At 38.9% G+C, this 23,972-nt stretch overlaps 1 protein-coding gene across 1 annotated transcript in view; it reads left to right on the top strand.

Moving 5' to 3' along the window:
• LOC128648108 (albumin) overlaps positions 1-23,972 on the top strand; it is a 93,928-nt gene that overhangs the window by 30,809 nt on the left and 39,147 nt on the right. Inside the window, exons 3-5 of the mRNA XM_053700767.1 lie at positions 13,365-13,497; positions 16,610-16,830; positions 19,060-19,195. Coding sequence (XP_053556742.1) covers positions 13,365-13,497; positions 16,610-16,830; positions 19,060-19,195 — 490 coding nt within the window. The remainder of the gene's footprint in view (positions 1-13,364; positions 13,498-16,609; positions 16,831-19,059; positions 19,196-23,972) is intronic.

The raw sequence follows: 23,972 nt of genomic DNA, 5'->3' as shown, positions 1-23,972 counted from the left end.
TAACCCTCATTATCTTCTGTTGATGTGTTAATTAATTTATGTTTGTTTTTCATTCATTTCATTTTATCTACCAAATAAAATAGCAAGCTGTAAGTGTACAACTACAAAATATTTTACTTACTGCATTATATATAATGGAATTCAAAAATAATTTAAAATAGTACTAGTGAGAACTTGAAGATGTGTTGTATATTCATATTAAAAAAAAATGTCTACCACCCACATTATGAACATCGATAAACATTTTTAACCTAAGTGGTCTGGTGGTCCTCTCCTCTCCTTACCCGAGAAAGAATCCAGTGTCACACTGTCACAGAACTTCAAACGACGACTGTCACTCACTCCACTGCGACCGGGTCCACCCACGTGGCACTGGGGCTCTGCTCCTCTGTCCACCACCGTCCTCCTTCTCCTGTCCCTCCGAGACCCTGAGTCCCTCAGTCCCCTCCAGGCAGCACACTAGCACAGTCCTCAGTCCTCCAGGGCAGGACAGACCTCCTCCAGACAGCCACAACTAGGTAGGCACTAGGCAGCACGGTTGGGCACGCAGACTAATGCTCAGCACCTCAGCAACTCCCTCCACACTCTACTGAGTCTTCCTGCCAGTCTGTCTCGGCACACACAACGTCACAAATGGTCACATGACCCACACCTGTCATTCAGCAGCCCAGCAGGCACGCCTCCCCGCAGTGCTACTGAATAATGATTGGCTCAAGTGAACTAGCTCATCATGGAGGCGGTTTTGAGAACCGCCTCCATTGGAGCTTGTATGCGGGCCCGGCGAGTCACCAGTGGGTGGCGCAGCTCATTTAGAGCAGTCAACACTTGGTTAGATCCATGTTGCACAATTAATGGAGGGCAGTGGACCGGCTCACTGCCTCCTAATTGCGCAACAATGGATGATGATGCCTGGTGACTTTTGCAGCGCAAGTGCAGTAGCGCACAGCGCACAGACTACTGGGTAATAGTAATAGTAATAGCCATCGGGGGTGGGGGGTACCCTTGGGGTGAGGGTGGGCGTGGCCAAAAATTTCTAAAATAAAAAACACTTTTTTTTTAATAAATATTATTTTAAATCTTTTTTTCCCTCATTGGACATGGGAGGCACTGCCTCCCCTGCCTCCTATTACTGCACGTCACTGCTGTATGACGCTGGTCGTTAAGCCCATAAGGACCAGCATCATACCCTGTATAACCAGGCAGTCCTGGGCGAGATTGCGCTATTTTTGCATGTCCCACGAGTGGGGCACTGCAGAAATAGAGTTGCAGAGTTACTGATGCAGAGAGGGCCTATCAGGTCCTTTTTGAATACAGACCTCTATTTCACATATGAAATTATTGTTTCATAGATCCCACTGGGAATTCTATATACTGGTATTTAATGACATAGTTTTATACCACAGACTTTATTGGTACAGATACACTTTCCTCTGTCTCATCGTAGGATCCATTCAACCAGATATACAAGACAATGATATATTTAATTCTTTCATGTATCATTGTTTGGTTAACAACTATTTTTACACCTTTTATACGATGACATTTGACATATTACATTTTTTAATATACGAACATATTTGTTTCTCTTACTATTTCAAAAGCCAGTTAAATTGTCGACACTGATGACTCATATTATATTTTCACTATCACACATTCTCACTTATTTGGTTTTACATATACTCACAATTCACAATTTATCCGATTTTATTAGGCAAATATTTGGATCATGTTTGAAGAAGCAATATACTTTTTATGTGTATGCATACACTAAAATGCATGTTTTTTATAGATAAGGTTTTTTATTCATTAAAAGATGAAAAATTTAAGTATACATTGTTTCTAATATAAGGCTCCACTAGTATGCTATTTGAGTGTTTGTAATTTGCACAAAAAGTCTCTCTTTTCTTAAAGAATCAACCATTTTGATTAATTTGCACTTAACATTTAACACCTGTTACGGCTCCAGCCAAAGTAATTTTCCTTTCCTAAGACGCAGTTCACACTCCTATTTCCATTGGTTCCTCTTTGTGTGACAACTTCCGTTTTTATTTTGTTACAAGTGTATATAATGTTACTAATTACAATGCTTTGTATTCATTTTTTTATACTGCCTGAAGAAACGACCAGTGTGTTTTGGTCAAGAAATGTGTTGCTGTAAAAAAATAAAGTGTTTTCTTACCTTTTAAATATCGGAAGTTGTCCTCTTGTTTTAACCCTTCCTCTAACCCCACAAGTGGATATTGATAGTGTCTGCGGTTTTGCCGAAACTTGGATTCCAGTTGAGAACTACGCAGGGGACACCCCGATCAGTGTACTAGCCACTGCAGAGTGCTAGCCAGCCTTCTAGCACCGGTCATAGTACGGTGCAACTTGATCTGGTAAGCATATTTACCACTAGCATCCACCAATCCATATGGAACATATTACACTATGAGGCGCCCTCTTTTCATCTTTTCGTTTGTATAGATTGCCCTGTGCACCGGGTTCAAGTAGAGGTGCCTTGCCACACAATGGAAACATTTTATATTGTTACAGTTTCTGCATCTTGGACAATTTGTTACTTCTACACAAAAGTAACTATTTGGTAATATTTGGACATTACACAAACATACATTCAGCACGCCTCTTTGAGTTCCCCTTCAGGGTTCTTCAATTATTTTCTCTGTTATATTGTATAAATAATAAAGACGGCTTGACTAATTATAATGGCAGCACTTTTAATGGACTACAGTTAGTTAGAAAACAAAGATCACCCAAGCTGTGTGCAAAAGTTTTGACACCACAAACCGATGGATTAGAACTAGAGACAAACTTGGCATAGAAGGCACTGTATGAAGCAGACTGGTATGCACCAAAATATCTGACCTTATTTATTTTAGTTGCTGAATTAATTGCAAAATGTCTATAGCAGCATGATAATATAAATTCTGTGCTGATTTCTGGCATTAGAAATTCATCCTTAAGTCCTACAACTCTGCACTCAGCCTGGCCAAACAAGTCTATTTTTCTCCCTTGTGTCATATCACGCATCCAACCCCAGAAAGCTGTTCTCAACCTTTAACTCCCTTCTACGTCTGCCTGCACCCCCGCCCACTACCAACCTTACTGCTGATCACTTCAAAAATAAAATTGACACCATTAGAAAAGATATCTGCACCTCACACCCCTCAAACCCAGCAATCCTACCCACCCCTTCTATTAACAAAACTCTATACTACTTCTCTCCTGTAACAGAAGAAGAAGTCTCTGTACTCCTATCCTTGGCTCATCTCAAAACCTGCCTACTTGACCCTATTCCTTCACAACTTCTTTCCTCTCTCTCTGCTTCACTAACCTCTACTCTAACTCATCTCTTTAACCAATCTCTCACCACTGGCACATTTCCTGATACATTCAAGCATGCGTCAATCATACCAATCCTATAAAAGCCCTTGCTCGACCCCTCCATGCCTTTTAACTATTGGCCGGTCTCCTTACTGCCCTTTGCTTCAAAATAATTGGAACTACTGGTCTATAATCAGCTAACTTAATTTCTCACAACTAACTCCTTACTTGCACTACAATCTGGTTACCGCCCTAAATACTCAACAGAAACTGCTCTTGCTAAAGTAACAAATGACTGTTATTAGCTAAAGCAAAAGGCCACTACTCCTTTAAATTCTTTTTGACCTATCCGCTGCGTTTGACACAGTCGACCATCCTCTCCTCCTAAAAATACTTAATTCATTTGGCATCCGAGACACAGCCCTCTCCTGGTTTGCCTCATATCTTTCAAACCGCTCACTTTCAGTTTCCTTTAACAACATATCTTGCAATCCTATGCTTCAGTTGCTGTACTGCAAGGCTCTGTCTTGGGCCCCTTTGTTTTTTCTCTCTATACATCCTCCCTTGGGAAACTTATAGCCTCCTTTGGATTCCAGTACCACTTATATGCTGATGATACCCAAATCTATCTTTCCTCTCCTGATATCTCTCCCTCTTTACTCAACCATATTTCCGACTGCCTCTCTGCAATTTCCTCTTGGATGTCTTCACACTACCTCCAACTCAATCTGTCCAAAACTGAGCTGGTTCTTATTCCCCCCTCTTCGAGACATCCAACACCTGACATTTCTCTGACGTTTGGAGACTCTATTCTCAACCTCACCCCAGGTCTGCTGTCTTGGGGTCACACTAGACTCAAAGCTCACATTCAACCCACATATAAAAGCACTTACCAAATCCTGCCGTTGGCTTCAGATGCTCCTTGAAAACCCACCTATTCAGAGAGGCTTACCATCTCTCATCCGAACCAAACTAATACATGAACTGCCTGACTCACTGCTGCAACTACAACCGATGTGACAAGCTACCCCAACCTTATGTCTCTGCACCCTAAACCTATAGACTGTGAGCTCTCTGGAGCAGGGCCCTCTTTCTCCTGTACTAGATTTATTTATTTTTGTTATGTTTTGTATTTTATCACAAATCCTTGTCCTTGTATACCCCTATCATCGTACCCAGCGCTACATAAATGATAATAATACTAAAAAATTCAAGAATTGACTGAACACAACCAGCAATTGGTGGACATGTGCATAAGTTGCTTTTGATGGTCTTACATGCCATACCCTCCCAAGGAGTAGAAATGTTTAAAGAACAGTAAGGTCACAACTAAACTTTCGTGATTCAGATAGAGCATGTGGTTAAAACAACTTTTAAATCTGTTTTGCTCTCCTGATATTCTTTGTTAAAGAGTAAAGTTAGGTAGGCTGATAGAGTCATGCATGTGTCTTTAAGTGTTTGTTTCTATGTATAACATTGCTATAAACAATAGTGCACACACTGCTACCAGACGGCTAGAGGCACATGCACAATCCTAAACTCACCTAGGATTACTCTTTAACAAAAAATACCTAGATAACTAAGCAAAATTAATAACAGAAGTAAATTGGAAAGTTATTTACAATGTCATGCTCTATCTTACCCATTGAAGTTTAATTTTGATTTACTGTCACTTTAAGTCATTTGCTAAATCAAATACTTTTATATTTTTAAAATAGGATGGTTATGCAAGTGAGAAATATTGACATAACTGACAAATAATGGATACAACTTCTACATTTAAGATAAGGGGGTAGATTTATTAAGCAGCGGATGCTGCATTCTACGCCCATTGTTTCAGGTTTGCCTGAAATGGAAATAAAGAAGCAGCGGTTGTAAGACTGCTCTCCTTAACTTCTCTGCCACCTTTTAGGTGGCGGACTGAAATCATCCGATCCGATACAATCGGGATGATTGACACCCCCTGCTAGTGGCTGATTGGCCGCGAATGATCAGGGGACAGCATTGCACAAATATTTCACAAGATGTTCCAATCAGCCAATAGAATGCGAGCTCAATCCTATTGGCGAATTCTATCAGCCAATCGGAATTCAAGGGACGCCATCTTGGATGATGTCATTTAACCCCTTAATGACCGAGGACGTGCAGGGTACGTCCTCAAAAAAAAGGCAGTTAACGCCTGAGGAAGTACCCTGCATGTCCTCGGTGTGGAAAGCAGCTGGAAGCGATCCTGATCGCTTCCAGCTGCTTTCCGGTTATTGAAGTGATGCCTCGATATGGAGGCATCCTGCAATAACCTTACATGGCCATCCGATGCAGAGAGAGCCACTCTGTGGCCCTCTCTGCACCGGACATCGATGGCCGGTATCGTTGGTGGGTGGGAGCCGACTTGGGAGGCGGGTGGGCGGCCATCGGTGAGCTGTTTAAGGTGGAGGGGGTGGGATTGGGGGCGGAGCCGACGGGGGGCGGGAGCGGGTGGGAAATGCTATACTACAGAAAAGTTTAAATACATATGTGGGGCAAAAGGGCACTAATATATAAATAAAATAATAAACAAAGTGATTTTGGAGTGGTGGAGGGTTGGTCTTGGGTGGGGGGAGAAGCTACACTACAGAAAAAGGGATTTTTTCTAAAAAAACAACAACACTTTTTTCTTAACTGGGTACTGGCAGACAGCTGCCAGTACCCAAGATGGCGCCCATTAAGGCAGAGGGGGAGGGTTAGACAGCTGTTTGGTGGGGATCAGTGAGGTTGGGGGCTAAGGGGGAATCCTACATAGCAGCATATGTAAATATGCTAAAAAAAACACACTAAAAAACCCAAATACACCTTTTATTTTAGTACTGGCAGAGTTTCTGTCAGTACTTAAGATGGCGGGGACAATTGTGGGGTGGGGGAGGGAAGAGAGCTGTTTGGGAGGGATCAGGGGGTCTGATGTTTCAGGTGGGAGGCTGAGCTCTACACTAAAGCTAAAATTAACCCTGCAAGCTCTCTACAAGCTACCTAATTAACCCCTTCACTGCTGGGCATAATTCACGTGTTGTGCGCAGTGGCATTTTGCGGCCTTCTAATTACCAAAAAGCAACACCAAAGCCATATATGTCTGCTATTTCTGAACAAAGGGGATCCCAGAGAAGCATTTACAACCTATTGTGCCATAATTGCACAAGCTGTTTGTAAATAATTTCAGTGAGAAACCTAAAGTTTGTGAAAAAGGGAACTTTGTTTTTTATTTGATCGCATTTGGCGGTGAAATGGTGGCATTAAATATACCAAAATGGGCCTAGATCAATACTTTGGGTTGTCTACTACACTACACTAAAGCTAAAATTAACCCTGCAAGCTCTCTACAAGCTCCCTAATTAACCCCTGCACTGCTGGGCATAATACACGTGTGGTGCGCAGCGGCATTTTGCTGCCTTCTAATTACCAAAAAGCAACGCCAAAGCCATATATGTCTGCTATTTCTGAACAAAGGGGATCCCAGAGAAGATTTTTCAACCAGTTATGCCATAATTGCACAAGCTGTTTGTAAATAATTTCAGTGAGAAACCAAAAGTTTGTGAAAAATTTTGTGAAAAAGTGAATGATTTTTTGTATTTGATCGCATTTGGCGGTGAAATGGTGGCATGAAATATACCAAAATGGGCCTAGATCAATACTTTGGAATGTCTACTAAAAAAATTATATACATGTCATTCCTGAAAGATATCAGTGTCCCAATGTAACTAGCGCTAATTTTGAAAAAAAAATGTTTTGGAAATAGCAAAGTGCTACTTATATTTATGGCCCTATAACTTGCAAAAAAAGCAAAGAACAAGTAAACATTGGGTATTTCTAAACTCTGGACAAAATTTAGAAACTTTTTAGCATGGGTGTTTTTTGGTGGTTGTAGATGTGCAACAGATTTTGGGGGTCAAAGTTCGAAAAAGTGTGTTTTTTTCCATTTTTTTCCTCATATTTTATAGTTTTTTTTTATAGTAAATTATAAGATATGATGAAAATAATGATATCTTTATAAAGTCCATTTAATGGCGAGAAAAACTGTATATAATATGTGTGGGTACAGTAAATGAGTAAGAGGAAAATTACAGCTAAACACAAACACCGCAGAAATGTAAAAATAGCCTTGGTCCCAAACGGACAGAAAATGGAAAAGTGCTGTGGTCATTAAGGGGTTAAAGGAACCTTCAGTGTATGGCCGGGACTGTATGAAGAGGATTCTCTGCACCGGATATCTTGAAGATGGAGCCGCTCCACGTCGGAAGGATGAAGATAGAAGATGCCGTCTGGATGAAGACTTCTGCTTGCCTAGAGGACGACTTCTTGCCGCTTGGATGAAGACTTCTCCCGGCTTCGTTGAGGACTTCTGCCCGCTTGGATGAAGACTTCTCCCGGCTTGATGAGGATGGATATGCAGTCTTCAAAAACTGTAATAGGATCTTCGGGGGTTAGTGTTAGGTTTTTTTTAAGGGTTTATTGGGTGGGTTTTATTTTTAGATTGGGGGTTTGGGCAAAGAAAAAGAGCTAAATGCCCTTTTAAGGGCAATGCCCATCCAAATACCCTTTTCAGGGCAATGGGGAGCTTAGGTTTTTTAGATAGGATTTTATTTGGGGGGTTTGGATGTGTGGGTGGTGGGTTTTACTGTTGGGGGGGTTGTATGTATTTTTTTTTACAGGTAAAAGAGCTGATTTCTTTGGGGCAATGCCCTGCAAAAGGCCATTTTAAGGGCTATTGGCAGTTTAGTTTAGGCTAGGGTTTTTTTATTTGGGGGGGGCTTTTTATTTTGATAGGGCTATTAGATTCGGTGTAATTAGTTTAAACATTTGATAATTTATTTTCTGTAATTTAGTGTTTATTTTTTTTGTAATTTAGTTAATTGTATTTAATTAATGTAATTTATTTAATTGTAGTGTAATGTTAAGTGTTAGTGTAAGAAAGGTTAGGTTTTATTTTACAGGTGAATTTGTATTTATTTTAACTAGGTAGTTAGTAAATAGTTAATAACTATTTACTAATTAATCTACCTAGTTAAAATAAATACAAACTTAGCTGTAAAATAAAAATAAAACCTAAGATAGCTACAATGTAACTATTAGTTATATTGTAGCTAGCTTAGGTTTTATTTTACAGGTAAGTATTTAGTTTTAAATAGGAATTATTTAGGTAATTATAGTAATTTTTATTTAGATTTATTTTAATTATATTAAAGTTAGGGGTGTTAGGGTTAGACTTAGGGTTATGGTTAGGTTTAGGTGTTAATAACTTAGTATAGTGGCGGCGGTGACGTTGGGGGCGGCAGATTAGGGGTTAATAATATTTAACTAGTGTTTGCGATGCGGGGGTGCGGCGGTTTAGGGGTTAATATGTTTATTATAGTGGCGGCGATGTCTGGAGCGGCAGATTAGGGGTTAATCATTTTATTATAGTGTTTGCGATGCGGGAGGGCCTCGGTTTAGGGGTTAATAGGTAGTTTATGGGTGTTAGTGTACTTTGTAACAATTTAGTTATGAGTTTTATGCTACAGCTTTGTAGCGCAAAACCCATAACTACTGACTTTAGATGGCGGTACAAATCTTGTCAATATAGGCTTTATCGCTCACTTTTGGCCTCCCAGGCAAAACTCGTAATACCGGCGCTATAGAAGTCCCATTGAAAAAGGACTTTTTGAAAGGTGCGGTAGTTGCGTTACGGCCAAAAAAGTGTGCGGTACAGCTATACCTACAAGACTCGTAATAGCAGCGGTAGTGAAAAAGCAGCGTTATGAGTCATAACGCAAAACTCGTAATCTAAATTAATTAAATGCGTCCATCAATAGTTGAATACATTTTTGATTACCATTAAAATTAATATGATTAAAACTCCACTTTATTACTATAATAAATAAACAATTAGATGATAGTATTTATTTATTTGTACAAATTGTGTGATCTGAATTTTATTTTTAATTTTATTAAATAAAAATATGATTTATTAACACATGGAAGCCCATTTATCAAGCTCCGTATGGAGCTTGTGGGCCCGTGTTTCTGGCGAGTCTTCAGACTCGCCAGAAACAGCGGTCATGAAGCAGCGGTCTAAAGACTGCTGCTCCATAACCCTGTCCGCTTGCTCTGAGCAGGCGGACAGGAATTGCCACAATTCAACCCGATCGAGTAGGATCGGGTTGATTGACACCCCCCTGCTGGCGGCCGAGAGTCTGCAGGAGGCAGCATTGCACCAGCAGCTCTTGTGAGCTGCTGGTGCAATGCTGAATACGGAGAGCGTATTGCTCTCCGCATTCAGCGAGGTCTTGCGGATCTGATCCGCACTGTCGGATCAGGTCCGCAAGACCTTTAATAAATACTCCTCAAGAACTGAGAAGGCACAAGAAAAAGCTGAGCAAATGACCAAAAATGCCACTTAAACAAGCACACAAAAAAGTTTTTTCAACAAGTCCATTGTTTTGAATTTAAAAAAAGTCCAAAAATCCTTGAAAACTGCTTGAAAGACATTAAATTGCCCCTATGTCAGATAAAACGGTTATTTTGTTCCACAAAATTAATGTGAAATGCCTAAGATGCTGTTTTCACTGGCGGCCTGATGATCTAAACCTCGCCAAATCACCCTGGTTTTTCTTGCCAACCCTTGCAGGGTCTGCCCCGGTGGAATTATTGTAAAAAAGGGGCAGTCCCTGCAAGTGGCGAGATGTCTACTATTGAAAGTAATGGAACTCACTGGAAAGGGTAACTTCGCTCTGTGGAGCAAAGTTAGCAGTGAGCAGGGGGACGCACTTTAAAAATAAAATCCTGCAGCCAATATAAACCACATTACACTGCTTTCTGCATATAGCGTCTTACAATCACCTATATTTTTTTGTATACATGTGTTTTTCTATTAGGATATAAGTATTTTGTACGTTTTGAGATCAGCTCGCCAACTTTTAGTTTGCAAGAAAAAACTGAACTTCATATGTGCTTATGGAACGACCATTTTCAGGTTATTTAAAAAAAACAAAAAAACAACAATTATGCTTTGTATTTAATACTTATAAGTATGAATTTCTAAGTGATTTTTTCACATCCAATGTACTTAAATTACAATTTACGCAGTGCATATTTAATTTAATATATTCCTGTTTGATTTATATTCAAATTTTACGTTTTTCATAAAATACAATTTTTGGTGAAGAAGATCATTCCACCAAAGAAATAGAAGGACTGACGAACATTCTTTAATAGACCTTAAGATCATCGGGTTCAAATGATTTGGAATAGTTTTTAATTAAAAAAACAAAAAAGAATTCAATGCACATTACACAGGAATTTCGATTGACTGCAATCAACCCCCGGGCCAGTGATGGCTAACCTTGGCATTCCTGATGTTTCAGAACTACACTTCCTATGATGCCTAAGCATCATGGGAAATGTAGTTCCAAAACATCTGGGGTGCCAAAGTTAGGTATCACTGCTTAACCCCTTAATGACCAAGGACGTACGCCACACGTCCTCAAAAAAAAGTCAGTTAATGACCGAGGACGTGTGGCGTACGTCCTTGGTCTGGAAAGCAGCTGGAAGCGATCCTGCACGCTTCCAGCTGCTTTCCGGTTATTGCAGTGATGCCTCGATATCGAGGCATCCTGCAATAACCCCCCTTGGCCATCCGATGCAGAGAGAGCCACTCTGTGGCCCTCTCTGCACCGGACATCGGTGGCCGGTATCGTTGGTGGGTGGGAGCAAGTCTGGGAGGCGGGTGGTCGGCCATCGATGTGCCGAATGGAGTGGAGGGGGGCGGGATCGGGGGCGGGAGGGGCGGGAGCGCGCACGGGAGCGCGCGCGTGCACGGGGGGCGGCGGGCGGGCGCGTGCACGGGGCGGGAGCGGGAGGGAACCGCTGCACTACAGAAAAATAAACTGGGTAAAGTAATCAAAAAAAATTATTAAAGCTGTAAATAAACAGCTAAGGGACCTGGAAGGGGTGGGGGGGTTGATCTTGGGGGGGGGGGGGAAGCTACACTACAGAAAAGATCATTTAAAAAAATAAAAAGGCACATTTTTTTTTACTACACTGGGTACTGGCAGACAGCTGCCAGTACCCAAGATGGCGCCCATTAAGGCAGAGGGGGAGGGTTAGAGAGCTGTTTGGTGGGGGATCAGTGAGGCTGGGAGCTAAGGGGGGATCCTACACAGCAGCATATGTAAATATGCTTAAAAAACACAAAAAAGGCCCAAATATAGCTTTTATTTTAGTACTGGCAGAGTTTCTGCCAGTACTTAAGATGGCGGGGACAATTGTGGGGTGGGGGAGGGAAGAGAGCTGTTTGGGAGGGATCAGGTGGTCTCATGTTTCAGGTGGGAGGCTGAGCTCTACACTAAAGCTAAAATTAACCCTGCAAGCTCCCTACAAGCTACATAATTAACCCCTTCACTGCTAGCCATAATACACGTGTGAAATGCAGCGGCATTTGGCGGCCTTCTAATTACCAAAAAGCAACGCCAAAGCCATATATGTCTGCTATTTCTGAACAAAGGGGATCCCAGAGAAGCATTTACAACCATTTGTGCCATAATTGCACAAGCTGTTTGTAAATGATTTCAGTGAGAAACCTAAAATTGTGAAAAATTTAACGGTTTTTTTAATTTGATCGCATTTGGCGGTGAAATGGTGGCATGAAATATACCAAAATTGGCCTAGATCAATACTAGGGGTTGTCTACTACACTACACTAAAGCTAAAATTATCCCTAAAGGCTCCCTACATGCTCCATAATTAACCCCTTCACTGCTGGGCATAATACACGTGTAGTGCGCAGTGGCATTTAGCAGCCTTCTAATTACTAAAAAGCAACGCCAAAGCCATATATGTCTGCTATTTCTGAACAAAGGGGATCCCAGAGAAGAATTTACAACCATTTAAGCCATAATTACACAAGCTGTTTGTAAATAATTTCAGTGAGAAACCAAAAGTTTGTGAAAAAATTAGTAAAAAAGTGAACGATTTTTTGTATTTAATCGCATTTGGCGGTGAAATGGTGGCATGAAATATACCAAAATGGGCCTAGATGAATACTTTGGGATGTCTACTAAAAAAAAATATATACATGTCAATGGATATTCAGAGATTCCTGAAAGATATTAGTGTTCTAATGTAACTAGCGCTAATTTTGAAAAATAATGGTTTGGAAATAGCAAAGTGCTAATTGTATTTATGGCCCTATAACTTACAAAAAAAGCAAAGAACATGTAAACATTGGGTATTTCTAAACTCAGGACAAAATTTAGAAACTATTTAGCATGGGTGTTTTTTGGTAGTTGTAGATGTGTAACAGATTTTGGGGGTCATAGTTAGAAAAAGTGTGTTTTTTTCAATTTTTTCCTCATATTTTATATTTTTTTTTATAGTAAATGATAAGATATGATGAAAATAATGGTATCTTTAGAAAGTCCATTTAATGGCGAGAAAAACGGTATATAATATGTGTGGGTACAGTAAATGAGTAAGAAGAAAATTACAGCTAAACACAAACACCGCAAAAATGTAAAAATAGCCTTGGTCCCAAACGGACAGAAAATGGAAAAGTGCTCTGGTCACTAAGGGGTTAAAGGGCCATTAAACCCCCAAAAATTCTGTCATGTTTCAGATAGAGAATACAATTTTAAACAACATTCCAATTTACTTCTATTACCTAATTTGCTGCAATCTTTAGATGTTGTTTGTTAAAGAAATATCAATGCACATTGGTGAGCCAATCACATGAGGCATATATGTGCAGCCACCTATCAGAAGCTACTGAGCCTATCTAGATATGCTTTTCAGGAAATAATATCAAGAGAATGAAGCAAATTAGATAAAAGAAGTAAATTAGAAAGTTGTTTAAAAAGGTATTCTTTATCTGAATCATGAAAGAAAAAATGTGGGTTTATTGTCCCTTTAAGCTTTATGTTAGTCATAAAACAACTTATGATATTCAGATAGATATTTTTTTTTTCTTTGTCCATCAGAAACATAAAATAAAAAGGTAAAAAAAGAACTTTGATGTCTTATATATGTCACCTTTGCAGGGCCATTGTGTTCTACAGTCAAAGATTGGCATTCAGCTCTTTAGATGACATTGAAAGACTGTTTAATGAGCTGAGATCCTTTATTGCTAGCTGTTGTGCTGAACAACCTCATCTTGAGTGCTTCTTCAGTAAAGTAAGTATTTGTGCTTAGTTTTAACGGAATCAGAAACTATTTGCGATTTATAATTTGGAAAAATAATGCATTTTTTCCCGTGAGATGCTAGTTATTTCTTTAATCAATTAAGGCGCTATTTTACACCTTTTTCTGGCAATAACAAAACCATGCACATTGCAAACAGAATGGAATGATAGGTTTTAAAGCTCATAAACATATATTTTTATAGACCTTTTGCAGTGCAGTGCTTAATTGCTGATGTATACTTTACATATAAAAATACTTTACTGTCTCGTTAATAACAACATACAAACCTTAAAATACAACATCCCACTTAGAAGCTGGAGAGACTCTCTTGAGGATAGGCTGCAGAAGTACCAGCCCAAGACATTAAGCACTAGATATCCTAGACATAGTTATGTATTCAAAGAAAAGTTTAGCCTTATAACATTATGTAGATGTATTATTAAAATTATATTAGTTGTTTAAATGTTGAAAAAATAGATGTAATATGTTAGTGCCCGTATAGCAATGGGAGCAGCCATGTTGTAATGTATGTTTCCTTCTGAGGCCAGTTAAACACAGTTATAAATAACGTGTGAAACCAACCACTTTGTGGAATATTGCAGTGTTAAAGGGATAGGAAAGTCCAAATTAAACTTACAAGAATCAGATAGAGCATGTAATTTTCAAACACTTTTAAAATAACTTATTTTCAAATGTGCTTTGTTCTCTTGATATCCATTGTTGAAAATGAATATGCACATATCCTACACTATTGGAGCTAGCTGCTGATTGGTACCCATCAATGTCATTAAGAAACAACTTAATAATCTAAAAATGAAAAACAAGTCTGGACCTGATCAAATCCCAGCAATGCTGTTGAAGCTCAGTGCGCCGGCAATTGCTAAGCCTGTCCCAACCCTAATTAACGAATCCTTGATGTCTGGATACATACCCAAACTTTGGAAAACTACAAGAGTAGTGCCTATTCATAAAAGTGGGGAGTTAACCTTGGTTTCTAACTATCGCCCTATATCATTGGTCCCAGTATTGTCAAAAATCTTAGAAAAATGCGTCCATACGCAATTTTGCGAGTATTACCAACTTTCTAACTATCTGACCCCTGATCAATTAGGTTTTTGCCCAAATCACTCCTCTACAACTGCCCTCCTAAAAGTTTGCAATGACATCCAAGCTGTCATGGAACAAGGAAACCTAACTGGAGCTATTTTCCTTGATTTTGCAAAGGCTTTTGACACAGTAGACCACGACATACTACTGCTCAAACTAAAAAAACTCTGGTATTGCTGATCGTCCGTTAACCTGGTTTCGATCATATGTATCGGATTGATCACAATATGTCTCCACAATGATCTTTGGAACGGGTCCTAAATTACAGAAATTACAAAATTCCCATCTACGCATCAAAACAAAATCCAATTGCACACTTACCGCAGTCCACTCTTTCAAATACTTGGGTATGTTGTTAGACCCTAATCTATCTTTTGGCCTCCACATAGAAAAACTTGCATCTAAACTTTATCCAAAACTAGGTGCCTTGTACAGAAAAAAATCTTGCCTCAGCCCTACAGTAAAGGAAAAGATTGTACAGCAAATGCTGATGCCTATCATGGATTACAGGGATGTAGTATACGCACCTGCACCGCAAACTCACCTTAATAAACTTAATACATTGTATAACTCGTTCTGCTGCTTTGTGCTACAATGCAACTACAGGATCCACCATTGTGACATGCTAAAAGAACTAAACTGGCTGATGCTCGAATCCAGACGCACCCTCCATCTTTCCTGCCTTGTGTTTAAGAGCCTTTCTGGGAAGCTCCCAACCTACCTGAGCAGAATGCTCTCCCCGGCTATTCCCACCTCCTATAACCTCCGATCCAGTACCAGCACATTATTTTGCTTGCCTCTATACAAAAAGAAAGCAGCTCGATCCTCCTTTTCCTACAGAGCGCCACAGTTATGGAATGACCTCCCGCACACTTTCAAACCTTCCCCAAGCCTAATATCCTTTAAGATATCCCTCTCTACATATCTCAAAACAGAATGCACCTGTCATGGTTGATTATATATTTCCTACCTGTTCTATGTAAAACTTTTGCATATATTGTGTATTATTATTGTTTTTGAATTTTATTGTACCCTATTGTATCAATGCAATATTTTGTGGACCCAGGACATACTTGAAAATGAGAGAAATGTCAATGTATCCTTCCTGGTAAAATATTTTATAAATAAATAAATTAATTAATTGGTGCCTGCACACATTTGTCTTTTGTAATTGGCTAACTAGATGGATTCAGCTAGCTGCCAGCAGTGCAAGGCTGTTCATTAAGCAAAGGATAACAAGAGAATGAAGCAAATTTGATAAAAAAGTAAATTTGTTAAAAATTGTATGTTCTATCCAAATATAGAAATAATAAAAGAAATAAATGTGGGTTCCTGTCCCTTTGAGTCTGGAAGATCACAATTTTTAGAATTAGATTATATGGAAGGGGCCTTTTTTACTGATTATAATATAGTCACATCTCATGAAAGGAAAGGTATCTCTTTCTCCCTATATGCAGAAATGGCTTTTGAAACATAAAACACTGCAATTTAAAGGGACACTAAACCCGAATGTTTTCTATCGTGATTCAGATAGAGCATGCAATTTTAAGCAACTTTCTAATTTACTCCTATTATCAATTTTCTTAATTCTCTTGGTATCTTTATTTGAAAAGCAAGAATGTAATTTTTAGATACCTAGGTTGTTCTTGCTGATTGGTTGATAAATTCACCCACCAATACACAAGTGCTGTACAGCCATCTGAACCAAAAATTGACTGGCTCCTTAGCTTAGATGCCTTCTTTTTCAAATAAAGATAGCAAGAGAATAAAGAAAAATTGATAATAGGAGTAAATTAGAAAGTTGATTAAAATTGCATGCTCTATCTGAATCACGAAATAAAAAATTTGGGTTCAGTGTCCCTTTAAGACAGCTACTTTATAAAATACAGCATGGAGACCATCATATGCCAAAAATGTCATACATGTTGATATCTACTTTACAAATATTCAAGCAGAAAGCCAGAATTTTAGCAAATGAATTAATCTCTCTCTATAGGATATAATTATTCAAGGAAGAATTTGTGAAGATAGAATATCAAAGTCCAAAAACAAACAAGCTCTTCCATGTTGTGACCAAGATCATTTGCAAAGAGAGAGATGTTTCTTGAACTTGCAAAATAATTATACTGTACCTCTGCCTTCATTGGGAGAAGACCACGTCAGCTACGGCGAGGAATGTCTTTCGTGGACTGTAGATAAACTTGGATTTATTGAAAGGTTAGGGTCTTACTTAAAATGCTCCATGAATCTAAAAAATGTCAATGTATGGTCAAAGAGAAAAAGACATGTCAGTCACAATTAAACATTCATTTTCCATAGAAATAATTTAACTATAGCATCATGTTTACTAATTTATCTTGGTATTCTTTTTTGATCAAAGCATACTAATGTAGGATCAGGAAAATGCAATAATGTTTGTAGCAATGTTATAAATACAGAGCTCAGGACATGTGCATGTTGCTGAGCCTACTTCAGTATGCTTTCATGGAAAAGAGCTTGTAACAAAAGATACTAAGAGAAAGTTTTATGACTGATAGCAGAAGTACATTGAACATTTTTTTTAACCATCTTTCTTATTGATGAAAATGTAATCTTGATCTTCATGTCCCTTTTATATATTCTGGTTTACCTTGTGAAAAGTCCTGCATTATTATCAGTTGTCTTATTGTAATGTGCTGCAACATCATAAAACAGTTTGCTACAATACAAGTTAGCTAAGTTTGCCAGTGGCACTCTAGCCCTATCCCCTGAGCTATTTTTCTCAAAGAGAGTGTTCTTCCAGGTACTCATTACCATAGAGGAGAAACAAAGTCTGGGGCACTGAGCACATGCTCTAATGGCTTCTGATTAACTGTATGATCCTCAGCCTACTTTAAAGAAGTGTGCAGGAGCTTGGACTGTATCATAGCTACACAATGATAAATTGAAAATGATGTAGAACATAATATGTTTTAGAATATGCTGGCATATACCACAATCAGTGGCGACTCTAGGAAAAAATATATAGGGGGGGGCACATAAGATACCACAGTCAAACTGGGGGGGCACTAATAATTTTCACCACTAAATAATACCACTGAAAATAAACTAACTAAATATATATATAAATAAATATTAAAAAATACCATAGTAATGCAGTATGCAATGATACCTTTTTATTCTACTAACCTAATCCTTAAAAGACAAGCTTTCAAGAGTTTTCCTTTCTTCCTCAGGTATTGCTTCAGACCTGAGAAAGAGAGGAAAACTCTCAAAAGCTTTTCCTTATAGTTTAAATCAATTTCAGCAAATACCAGGGCTCTGTAATGAATATCCTATGTTAAATATTTCACTGATGAAGACCAATGAACAGACCCTGAGTGTTTGTTGGTGTGGTGTGTATGTGTAACTATCTAATACTCCATGTACCAATTTTACACCGGCAGCCGCAACTTCCTACTTTAAAATGAAAATAAGGCTTTTTTTTAACAAAACTTTATTTTCAAAATAGGATTGCCAAGGTGCATTTATGATAAATAACAATTAATATTAAAGTCACATATACACACTGTCACACACAGATATACTTTCACACACACACACATACATACACACACATACACATGCATACACACACATACACATGCATACACACATACATATACATACTGGCTCCTCCCTCTTCCTCTCCAGAGTCTCCGGTCATGTTCCTTCATGCTGTGAAGGAACATGACCAAGTCTGGAACTGGTCTGGACTCTGGAGGAGGAGGAGCATGCAAATAACGCCAGCATGCATGCGATTGCACCAATGGGGTATATTGGAGTGCTGCCCGTGGTGCACTGCTGCGTGGAAAGCCAGCATGATGAGGCACGTGTTGTGGTGGTGTGGGTTGGTTCCAAATTGAACACAGCCAGGGGTCGGGGAAGCGCGCTGCCACTGCGCAAGTACCATAGCCTCAGACTCAGTCATTGACTCATTCTCATCATGATCTGGCACTGATTTAAAAATATAAAACAATTACTGACCAGAGTAAAAATTAAAATGCACTACAGTGACTACACAATTTAAACAAAAATATTCACTCACGCTCCTCCTCCAGCATTATGAAAGTGCCGGGGCTGGCGGGGGGGGGGGGGGGGCTGGCGGGAGAGGAAGCAATTGCTTAGAGGGGGCAAATGCCCCCCCTCGCCCCCCCCTGTAGCGACGCCACTGACCACAATAAGACACTTGAAGTGATTATTTTTAAATAAATGCCTGGTTTACATGCCCCATTAAAGAGATCACATGCCAAGGAAAACTTTTTATTAATTAAAGTCTGTCATTAATGAATATACTGTACATTGAGGGAGTACTATTAAAGAGATATATTGTTTCTAATAAAAACATACTACTCAGAGACTTGTCATAAAGGCCTAGATGAGTAAATATTTTAATTAAAATATAATTATTTCTGTGCTTTTTTATAGCTACCTCCACGAATTTACCAAAAGACTTAGAAAATTCTCTCTCCCTTTAACTATAAATATGTTCTATCCGTTCCTTCTGATATACGTGAAATGCTGTGAAAGATCTGAAAAACTAGAGTCTTGTTTTTCTGCTGAAGTAAGTATAACTTTTTATAGTATTTTTTTTTTTTTTTTTAATTGAGGATTTTAGCCATTTACAATAATAAAAAGAAAAGCATTTGCAGAACTGACAAAGCAATCATAAGAGTCATATACATGGATTGGAATTTACAGTTCGAGGTCATATATTAAAAAACAAACAAAAAACCCCCAATAAAACGGGTGAATAGATTGAGTAAATGCATAACATATATTGAAACCTCTTTTCTTTTTCTTTTTCCAGTGAAATATTTGTGAGCTCCTCCTATGATATTACGGGCCACTTTTGGACCCTGAACCACATAGATAATTGTGGGAGAAACTATAGTGATGGATACGGCCACTTTTGGGCCAATATATACTACTATAACCATAGGTACCTTATGTATAAGCTATCAGGAAACATGTGTAAATTCAAAGCATGTTAAGTAGTCAGGATAAGCCTCTACATTCTATAGGGGACCACCTTTGCAACTCAATGAGCAGTAGGAACCTTGTTTACATATATATGATCAATACAATCAAAACGCATTGCATAAGTGACAATAATAGTTTGGTACAGGAGCTAACATAACAGAGTGAATAATTATGATAGATAATAAAAAAAATATATATATAAAAAAAAATTGAAATAGGCAATGAAATACTAGAGAGCAGGAAGGTATATATTATATGTTATATGTTAACTTTTTATAGTAATTTTAGACAGGCTACTTTTTATTTATTTATAACTTAGTTTATGTATATTTGCTTAGTCACTCAGGTCTATTAACTGAATTGTCAAAGCTATAGACTTTACAGACATGCTGGTACTAGTGGAAATGAGAAAAAACTACCATAATAGCAAAGTGTAAATAAATGGACACTACGGCCTAGATTTAGAGTTCGGCGGTAGCCGTCAAAACCAGCGTTAGAGGCTCCTAACGCTGGTTTTGGGCGCCCGCTGGTATTTGGAGTCAGTGATTAAAGGGTCTAACGCTCACTTTTCAGCCGCGACTTTTCCATACCGCAGATCCCCCTACGCCATTTGCGTATCCTATCTTTTCAATGGGATCTTTCTAACGCTGGTATTTAGAGTCGTTTCTGAAGTGAGCGTTAGAGCTCTAACGACAAGATTCCAGCCGCCTGAAAATAGCAGGAGTTAAGAGCTTTCTGGCTAACGCCGGTTTATAAAGCTCTTAACTACTGTACCCTAAAGTACACTAACACCCATAAACTACCTATGTACCCCTAAACCGAGGTCCCCCCACATCGCCGCCACTCGATTAAAATTTTTAACCCCTAATCTGCCGACCGCCACCTACGTTATACTTATGTACCCCTAATCTGCTGCCCCTAACCCCGCCGACCCCTATATTATATTTATTAACCCCTAACTTGCCCCCCACAACGTCGCCGCAAGCTACTTAAAATAATTAACCCCTAATCTTCCGACCGCAAATCGCCGCCACCTACGTTATCCCTATGTACCCCTAATCTGCTGCCCCTAACATCGCCGACCCCTATGTTATATTTATTAACCCCTAATCTGCCCCCCACAACGTCGCCGACACCTACCTACACTTATTAACCCCTAATCTGCCGAGCGGACCTGAGCGCTACTATAATAAATGTATTAACCCCTAATCCGCCTCACTAACCCTATCATAAATAGTATTAACCCCTAATCTGCCCTCCCTAACATCGCCGACACCTAACTTCAATTATTAACCCCTAATCTGCCGACCGGAGCTCACCGCTATTCTAATAAATGTATTAACCCCTAAAGCTAAGTCTAACCCTAACACTAACACCCCCCTAACTTAAATATAATTTTTATCTAACGAAATAAATTAACTCTTATTAAATAACTTATTCCTATTTAAAGCTAAATACTTACCTGTAAAATACATCCTAATATAGCTACAATATAAATTATAATTACATTGTAGCTATTTTAGGATTAATATTTATTTTACAGGCAACTTTGTAATTATTTTAACCAGGTACAATAGCTATTAAATAGTTAAGAACTATTTAATAGTTACCTAGTTAAAATAATTACAAATTTACCTGTAAAATAAATCCTAACCTAAGTTATAATTAAACCTAACACTACCCTATCAATAAAATAATTAAATAAACTACCTACAATTACCTACAATTAACCTAACACTACACTATCAATAAATTAATTAAACACAATTGCTACAAATAAATACAATTAAATAAACTAGCTAAAGTACAAAAAATAAAAAAGAACTAAGTTACAGAAAATAAAAAAATATTTACAAACATAAGAAAAATATTACAACAATTTTAAACTAATTACACCTACTCTAAGCCCCCTAATAAAATAACAAAGACCCCCAAAATAAAAAATTCCCTACCCTATTCTAAAATACAAAAATTACAAGCTCTTTTACCTTACCAGCCCTGAACAGGGCCCTTTGCGGGGCATGCCCCAAGAAGTTCAGCTCTTTTGCCTGTAAAAAAAAACATACAATACCCCCCCCCCAACATTACAACCCACCACCCACATACCCCTAATCTAACCCAAACCCCCCTTAAATAAACCTAACACTAATCCCCTGAAGATCTTCCTACCTTGTCTTCACCATACCAGGTTCACCGATCCGTCCTGGCTCCAAGATCTTCATCCAACCCAAGCGGGGGTTGGCGATCCATAATCCGGTGCTCCAAAGTCTTCCTCCTATCCGGCAAGAAGAGGACATCCGGACCGGCAAACATCTTCTCCAAGCGGCATCTTCTATGTTCTTCCATCCGATGACGACCGGCTCCATCTTGAAGACCTCCAGCGCGGATCCATCCTCTTCTTCCGACGACTAGACGACGAATGACGGTTCCTTTAAGGGACGTCATCCAAGATGGCGTCCCTCGAATTCCGATTGGCTGATAGGATTCTATCAGCCAATCGGAATTAAGGTAGGAATTTTCTGATTGGCTGATGGAATCAGCCAATCAGAATCAAGTTCAATCCGATTGGCTGATCCAATCAGCCAATCAGATTGAGCTCGCATTATATTGGCTGTTCCGATCAGCCAATAGAATGCAAGCTCAATCTGATTGGCTGATTGGATCAGCCAATCGGATTGAACTAGATTCTGATTGGCTGATTCCATCAGCCAATCAGAAAATTCCTACCTTAATTCCGATTGGCTGATAGAATCCTATCAGCCAATCGGAATTCGAGGGACGCCATCTTGGATGACGTCCCTTAAAGGAACCGTCATTCGTCGTCTAGTCGTCGGAAGAAGAGGATGGATCCGCGCTGGAGGTCTTCAAGATGGAGCCGGTCGTCATCGGATGGAAGAACATAGAAGATGCCGCTTGGAGAAGATGTTTGCCGGTCCGGATGTCCTCTTCTTGCCGGATAGGAGGAAGACTTTGGAGCACCGGATTATGGATCGCCAACCCCCGCTTGGGTTGGATGAAGATCTTGGAGCCAGGACGGATCGGTGAACCTGGTATGGTGAAGACAAGGTAGGAAGATCTTCAGGGGATTAGTGTTAGGTTTATTTAAGGGGGGTTTGGGTTAGATTAGGGGTATGTGGGTGGTGGGTTGTAATGTTGGGGGGGGGTATTGTATGTTTTTTTTTACAGGCAAAAGAGCTGAACTTCTTGGGGCATGCCCCGCAAAGGGCCCTGTTCAGGGCTGGTAAGGTAAAAGAGCTTGTAATTTTTGTATTTTAGAATAGGGTAGGGAATTTTTTATTTTGGGGGTCTTTGTTATTTTATTAGGGGGCTTAGAGTAGGTGTAATTAGTTTAAAATTGTTGTAATATTTTTCTTATGTTTGTAAATATTTTTTTATTTTCTGTAACTTAGTTCTTTTTTATTTTTTGTACTTTAGATAGTTTATTTAATTGTATTTATTTGTAGCAATTGTGTTTAATTAATTTATTGATAGTGTAGTGTTAGGTTAATTGTAGGTAATTGTAGGTAGTTTATTTAATTATTTTATTGATAGGGTAGTGTTAGGTTTAATTATAACTTAGGTTAGGATTTATTTTACAGGTAAATTTGTAATTATTTTAACTAGGTAACTATTAAATAGTTCTTAACTATTTAATAGCTATTGTACCTGGTTAAAATAATTACAAAGTTACCTGTAAAATAAATATTAATCCTAAAATAGCTATAATATAAATGTAATTTATATTGTAGCTATATTATGATTTATTTTACAGGTAAGTATTTAGCTTTAAATAGGAATAATTTATTTAATAAGAGTTATTTTATTTCGTTAGATGTAAATTATATTTAAGTTAGGGGGGTGTTAGTGTTAGGGTTAGACTTAGCTTTAGGGGTTAATACATTTATTAGAATAGCGGTGAGCTCCGGTCGGCAGATTAGGGGTTAATAATTGAAGGTAGGTGTCGGCGATGTTAGGGAGGGCAGATTAGGGGTTAATACTATTTATTATAGGGTTAGTGAGGCGGATTAGGGGTTAATACATTTATTATAGTAGCGCTCAGGTCCGCTCGGCAGATTAGGGGTTAATAAGTGTAGGTAGGTGTCGGCGACGTTGTGGGGGGCAGATTAGGGGTTAATAAATATAACATAGGGGTCGGCGATGTTAGGGCAGCAGATTAGGGGTACATAGGGATAACGTAGGTGGCGGCGGTTTACGGAGCGGCAGATTAGGGGTTAAAAGTGTAATGCAGGGGTCAGCGATAGCGGGGGCGGCAGATTAGGGGTTAATAAGTGTAAGGTTAGGGGTGTTTAGACTCGGGGTACATGTTAGGGTGTTAGGTGCAGACGTAGGAAGTGTTT

Source organism: Bombina bombina, chromosome 2 (genome assembly GCF_027579735.1).
Source record: "Bombina bombina isolate aBomBom1 chromosome 2, aBomBom1.pri, whole genome shotgun sequence".
Taxonomy (NCBI): Eukaryota; Metazoa; Chordata; class Amphibia; order Anura; family Bombinatoridae; genus Bombina; species Bombina bombina.
The sequence above is the reverse complement of the archived record's forward strand: the minus strand, read 5'-3'. Positions and strand labels throughout refer to the sequence as shown.